Raw genomic sequence first — 1,697 nt, 5'->3', positions numbered from 1 at the left:
CTAAAACGACAGTGAACTAAAAATGGCGTTGTGAATCCTACTACATGAACGTTTGTGAGAGGGCAGCAACATAACAATGGCCGGCATGTACACAAAACAACTCAGTTGTCAATTTTGCATGTATACAATTTCGTTGTGGCCATACTAATACCTTGCAATGAAATTTTAATATTTTGTTCAAAGTGAATTTTTTAAACAAAAAATAAGTAAATAGGTAAATTTATTCGTTTTAAATTATCAATTGTTATTACAAATGATGTAATACCCAAGACACACATATAGTACATAATGTAGTATAATATGGAACCTAAATGTGTGTCATCAGTATTTCACATTTTTGTTCCAAAGCAAATAGAGTTCCGTACTACAATAGCATACTACATACCATTGAAATTCAGTGGTGTTCTACAATGTACTATGATGGATCGCATTGAACACACCCAAAGCTTTAGAGCTCATTCTGTTAAAATCATATGTTTTCGCTGCCAGCTGACAAAATAAAAAATAAATAAATTTATCAGTGGCGGTAAGACAAAAAATATGGAGAAAGTCCAAAAAAATATATTGGGAATGCAGCAATAAGAAATATAATTGAAGTGTGAGCACAATTTAATTTAATAATAAATGAACACGGTGTTTTCCTCGCGCCAGCCGAGCTGCGAAATCGWATTCATAATTTAACAAAGAAGTACAGGTTTGTAAATAATTATACAATAATAATAAGTATGTGATAGTTTAAACATATCAGACAGGAACGGAAGGCTGTGGGCCCAAGCGGAGGAGCTCCGTCTAATTGGGAATTCTACGACGACATACACAAAATAATTGGCAGCTATAAATCAAATTTCACACACGAACTGGCCGACGAAAGCATTGAAAATGGTTTTTTTGAAATAGGAATTATTTTATTTCAATATTACAATTTCAATGAATGTATTATACATCTTTTTTTCCACAGTTTCGGATCCATTAGACACATCGATGGCGGCATCYTCATTGTCAAATGAAAGTGGACCTGAAGAAGCACCATCAACTTCGTCGGCTGCAATAAAGAGAAAGAGGAATAGTGATGAAGATTATCTCGACTGGCTAAAAAAGAGCAAAAGATGATGGAAGCTTATTTCAATAAATCTTTGGAAAATGAGGAAAAGGCCCTAAAATTGATGGAGCAAACCAACGCCGTTCTTATGGCTATGTTAAATAAACATATTTAAATAAAAAAATATCAATTCTTTGTGAAAATTACAAATAATATTTATCGTGGATAAAATGTGTCATAATTACCTGTCGAATTTCAATTTCGCAAAAGATTTCTTGTCTGTCTATGTGTGCTCTATGAGGTTGCCKTCCGCTATTTCCAGCGTTTGCTTGTTGAATCCATTGCAGATTGACACTGTAATTTCTATTGTTGCATACGTTATGAATAATGCAACAAGATTTTATAACATTTTTTAAATTAACTTCCAGACCTCGACCAATTTGTCTGAAGCGAGCCTCTAAATGTCCGAAAGCATTTTCCACAACTTTTCGGCACGATAAAATGCGTCCGTTAAATATTTTTTCACTTTCTGTTTGATTAATAAAAAATGGAAATGGTTTCATAACGTATTTAGACAGTTTGAATGCTGAATTTCCTATAAGGAGTATCGGCACCTCAATGCGTTCGACTGTTTTTGCATATTTTTTAAAATTTTCGT

The 1,697-nt window shown here is 33.2% G+C and overlaps 1 protein-coding gene across 1 annotated transcript; it reads left to right on the top strand.

Annotated features, from left to right (window-relative positions):
- Nucleotides 1–603: 603 nt before the first annotated feature.
- LOC108967745 lies at nucleotides 604–1,290 on the top strand (the record flags this gene model as incomplete). Its single annotated transcript, XM_018931355.1, has 3 exons — nucleotides 604–694; nucleotides 749–882; nucleotides 959–1,290. Coding segments are annotated over 3 exons (377 nt in total), but the record flags the coding sequence as incomplete, so codon positions are not given.
- Nucleotides 1,291–1,697: the final 407 nt, after the last annotated feature.

Source organism: Bactrocera latifrons, unplaced genomic scaffold (genome assembly GCF_001853355.1).
Source record: "Bactrocera latifrons isolate USDA-ARS-PBARC rearing strain unplaced genomic scaffold, ASM185335v1 scaffold_1972, whole genome shotgun sequence".
Taxonomy (NCBI): domain Eukaryota; kingdom Metazoa; phylum Arthropoda; class Insecta; order Diptera; family Tephritidae; genus Bactrocera; species Bactrocera latifrons.
This window is presented reverse-complemented; position numbering and strand designations above follow the sequence as displayed.